The sequence below is a fragment of the Arachis duranensis genome, chromosome 10 (genome assembly GCF_000817695.3).
Source record: "Arachis duranensis cultivar V14167 chromosome 10, aradu.V14167.gnm2.J7QH, whole genome shotgun sequence".
NCBI lineage: Eukaryota > Viridiplantae > Streptophyta > Magnoliopsida > Fabales > Fabaceae > Arachis > Arachis duranensis.
This window is the reverse complement of record NC_029781.3, coordinates 54,919,382-54,924,059: the sequence shown is the minus strand read 5'-3', so window position 1 is coordinate 54,924,059 and position 4,678 is coordinate 54,919,382. Positions and strand designations below refer to the sequence as shown.

Below are 4,678 nucleotides of genomic sequence, written 5' to 3'. Positions count from 1 at the left end.
GCAAATCCCCAGAGCTAGGCACACAAATCCTGTTCTTGTACCTCCAAAGACTGCTATGATCTTGTTTTTCAGCTTCTGGTTCCTCTACTTTCATCCGTCTCAGCATCTTCACCATTTCTGGATCCTGTGTTTGTGCTTGCTGAATACTAATCTTAAAATCTGGTGTTATATCCAATTGGGCCAGACGGACTCCACTTGACGTCTCAGTCATAGCCAACTTAAGGTCCTCAAATTCCGCAATACAGTCGTTAGATACTCTTCATGCTCTCTTTCTGTCTCGAATAGATGAGAATATCATCTATGAAAACTACTACGAACCGATCAAGGTACGGACGAAAAATACGATTCATGTAATCCATGAAAATCGCAGGAGCATTAGTTAGTCCAAACGACATAACCGTATACTCATAGTGACCATATCGAGTTCTAAATGCAGTCTTCGGTATATCTGATTCTTTTACTCGAATCTGGTGATAGCCCGATCACAAATTAATCTTCGAGAACACAGTTGCACCTTTTAACTGATCCATCAAATCATCTATCCGTGGAAGTGGATACTTGTTCTTGATAGTGACTTTATTTAACTGTCGGTAATCTATGCAAAGTCTCATCCCACCATCCTTCTTCGTTACTAGCAATACTGGAGCTCCCCAAGGTGATGCACTGGGACAAATAAATTTCGTTCCAAGTAGCTCATCCAACTGCTTCCTCAACTCTGCACGTTCCAGTGGTGACATCCGGTACGGTGCTATGGAAATTGGTCCGGTTCCAGGTACTAGTTCAATACTGTCTGAGGAGGAAATTCAGGTATGTCGTCTGGGAAAACATCAGGAAATTCCTTTGCCACTCGGATTCATTCTAAGCTGAATTCACTGTCATTCGAGCTAGCCGCTAACAGAACGTACCCCTCACAATCACTCCCATCTAAGGTAACTCTTACGGAATTCAGATATAAAGTATGAGACAGAAATGGTTTAATATCTAAACTATCAGACGGAATAACAGCTATTCTTTCAAGGAAATCAAGGAAAACATGATACTTAGACAACAAATCTAATCCTAGAATAACTTCTAAACCACATAGAGGCAAACAAATTAGATCATGTATAAAAGTTCTGTTCCTAATAATGAACGGTACTTGCAGGCACACTAAACCAGTCAAAACATTTTGAGATGCAGGCGTATGGACAATTAGATCAAAGTTCAACTCAAAAAAATCTAGTCCTAACTCACGAGCAACAGTTAAAGAAATAAAGGAATGTGATACACCCGAGTCATACAGTACAGTTAGAAATCGATTTTTGACATAACACTGACCTTGGATCAGGGCGTCTGGTTGCATAGCATCACCAGCAGTCATGGCAAACACTCGGCCTTGTTGCTGGGTTCGCACTGGATTCCGAGCAAATTCTTTTGGGCAATTCCTCGCCAAGTGTCCAACTTCCCCACAAGTGAAACAAGCATTCATTCCTTACAGCATCCAAATCTAACATAGCTATGGCCATGGAGATCATAACAGCTGTGAGGATAGCTGTGCCTCGCATCGATTCATCGTTCGAAGCTCGATTAAACTATGCCTATTCGCAGTCATTAAGGTCCTATCCGCACCAAACAATCAACATTAAGGTGATCAGTGTTAATATCTCAAGTAAGGCACGAACATTTCCAAAATGAGCACTCATAGACATTCATGCCAAATGTATCTTAAAGATATCCTAACAGCATGAAACACACAAGCAGAGTATGCAATGAAGCATAGTCAGTCCACTCCCCAGGCTCTATTAGGAACGAACTGCTCTGATACCAAATTGTAACGACCCAATTTTCAATATGTCTAGATCATACCGGAAAATGGGCGCTACCAATTTGTCTTCCTAATTATTATCTATTATTTATCATATGAGCCTGATTCGTTGTTAAAAGCGTGGTTAATTTGCGAGGTATATATATTTTTTTGAAACGTTTGAATTAATAAACGGAATCATACATAATCAATTCACAACTGATAACAGATAAAATGGTTATAAACAACTACACATAAATACATTACAAGCAGTCAACAACAATCAGTGATCCAACTTTTATTTAAGTATAGACTTTTAGTTAGAACACCCCTAGATATAGCTAGATAATAACTATATACATATACATACATATAACATCCCAGGTTCATATATATTCATACAACATCCCAGGTCCTGACCTGTTCAAGAGGTCCCTAAGCTGGCACCTAGGCTAGCCTAGGCTTTATACTCACCTAGTCCCTCTAAACTACTAAAGCGAGGGAAAATACGTTCTAAGTCTTCACAACTCAAGTCAGGTGGAACGTCATCAGAAGATAGAACATCATCTGCTACTCCTCTGCACGATCAGACTTTTCCACAGGACGTCTCTCTGGTACCTCATGAAGTAGCCACACAATAGGAATCTCGTACACAGGATTTAGGTTAAAGTGTGCATACGACCAGGGTGCAGACGTTGGCTGGTCTCACAGTATATACGTATAATCAGAGAACGATATTCACCCTAGACTCAGAAGACTACCTAGAGCAGGATCCTCTTCGCAGAACCATCATCAACAAACTACGGTAAGGTACTCTTACTTCCATCTGAAGGGGAAGGGAGAGAAAAGGGGTAAGAACTGGGGAGTTCTTAGTAGGGTCGGGGTTATTAGTTACGTTCATTTATTTGGGGTCGATTAGTAGACGAATAATAGAATATAGCGAAGCAGTAAACAAAAGATAAAGACAGAAAGAGAAAGTAGAGACGATAGAAAGCAGAACACAAACAAAAGAATACAAGATAATAAAACATAGAAATAGCATACAAGCAGACAAACACAAAGAAATAGGTCACACACAGAAAGGAATGCAATAGAGAATGATGCGCAGACATGAATGATGCATGTCTAGCCCTAGTGCAGGTAATGAGCTCATCTGTCGGTTACTACCCGCTCCCGTCGTTATCCAGCAACCTCTGTCTGGATAAGGCTTTCCTATTGGCTATACCCCTGTGTACAGGAAATAACCCCTCTGCCACCACAGGGTCCACTGCACGCAGGAAATAACACATCTGCCACTGCAGGGATGTACGCCGACACACCTTCTGTATACAGGAAATAACCCCTCTGCCACTACAGAAATGGAACAGGTGGTCACGGTACTCTGTAGCAGGAAATAACCCCTCTGCCTTACAGAATCAAAATATAAATTTGTACCGCAGGAAAGCGTTCTCAGTGGTCACACCACCATCTATCTGACTGCCTTCACGCAGCAGATCATCACACAAATATCTCAGGAGTTGTCATAACGCAACAAATGAATAAACACATCTCTTGGGTTGCCTCAAGCAACAAATGACCTTTCAACAGGTCCTGTGCTTTTTGTTCTCTTTTATAATCATAAATATGCAAGCGGGACAAAACCCACGTCCTTGCCAACAATTTCATAAACTAAATACTTTTCCTCAAAAGAATCAGTGTAATTATCATCATAAGTTATCATTCTCGTTATTCATCTCTAATTACATATTCATATACAATACCTGTCTCTTTCTTTGTTCAATCATCCTGTACAAACTTTACAGCTTTTACTTTTACAACATCTTAACTCAAACCATTTCTCTTTATCAAATTACTCTCTTCTCTGTGTCTTTTTACTTTGCTCAGATTACTCTTTTCTCTGTATCCCTCTATTCTGCTCTGGTTACTCTGTTCTCTGTGTTTCTTTATTCTGCTCTGGTTTCTCTACTTAACATATGTATTTAAAGCTTATGTAAATTTCGGTATGAATAGTTAGTCTGTCCCAAGTATAGGTTCATTAAGTCTATACTGAAACAGTTTAACTTTTCATATAATACCTAACCCTAGTCGCAACTCAAGGACTAACTATGTTGCCCTAGTTCGTTTACTAATCTCTGTCTATTTTCTGTCATTAAAATTTTACAGACTCTTCTTTGGTTTTCATCTTTTATTTAGCTTTTTATCTTTTCTTTATCTTTGCCTCACTAATATATTTTTGCCACTCCCTAGGTATTTTATGAAGGTAATTATGAGATTTTGCGCTTAAAGTTGTCTTTCTAAAACTTTTACAGAAAACTGCCTTTTCCGTATTATTTTATTATTTTAATTAAAATATTCTTTTTAATTAAATATTATTATTTAATATTTTATTATTATTTATCATTTTATCATTAATTTTTCGAAAATTACCTTGCCTTTACCTTTTCACTTTCAAAATTAACTTTTTACCCCGGTAACTTTTAATATTTCTACTTTAACCACCCTAACTTTCAGAAATTACCAAATAACCCCCCAAACACCAAATTAATTACTTCCTTGCCCTTTTATGAATCAAAAAGGTGTTCTTCATTGTTCTTCACCACACTCAAAGTGTTCTTCATGTTCTTCGTAAATTCTTCAGATTCTTTCTTTGATTTTACCCGTTTTTCAGTCTTTTCAGCAACCGATTTTTACCAAAATTCAAAATAAATTCCCAGCCACTAAAACCCCATCTTTTCTACATGATTTTAACAAAAATTGAACCCCAATTTAGGGCCTAGGGTTTCATTTTCCAGCAGCCATAAGAACACACATTCATAGCTTGAATTTCATTAAATTTCATCAAAATTTCACCAAATTTTCACCAAGAATCAATCATATATGCAACCACTTTTTAGC

General features: G+C 38.1%; 1 protein-coding gene across 1 annotated transcript; it reads right to left on the bottom strand.

Annotated features, from left to right (window-relative positions):
* Window positions 1-248: 248 nt before the first annotated feature.
* LOC127742937 (uncharacterized) lies at window positions 249-1,468 on the bottom strand. The gene is made up of 4 exons (XM_052255624.1): window positions 1,156-1,468; window positions 874-1,071; window positions 642-790; window positions 249-467 (listed from the first exon to the last, which is right to left on the bottom strand). The coding sequence occupies exons 1-4, from the start codon at window positions 1,466-1,468 to the stop codon at window positions 249-251; spliced, it is 879 nt and encodes a 292-aa protein (XP_052111584.1).
* Between the last annotated feature and the right edge of the window lie 3,210 nt (window positions 1,469-4,678).

Excerpts from the sequence above, each read along its gene's own strand:
- LOC127742937 (XM_052255624.1), bottom strand. The coding sequence starts at position 1,468 with ATGAATGCTTGTTTCACTTGTGGGGAAGTTGGACACTTGGCGAGGAAT. Across the intron at positions 791-873 it reads AGCGGCTAGCTCGAATGACA|ACAGTATTGAACTAGTACCT; the intron begins GTGAATTCAGCT and ends TTTCCTCCTCAG. Across the intron at positions 468-641 it reads CATCACCTTGGGGAGCTCCA|ATTCGAGTAAAAGAATCAGA; the intron begins GTATTGCTAGTA and ends GGCTATCACCAG.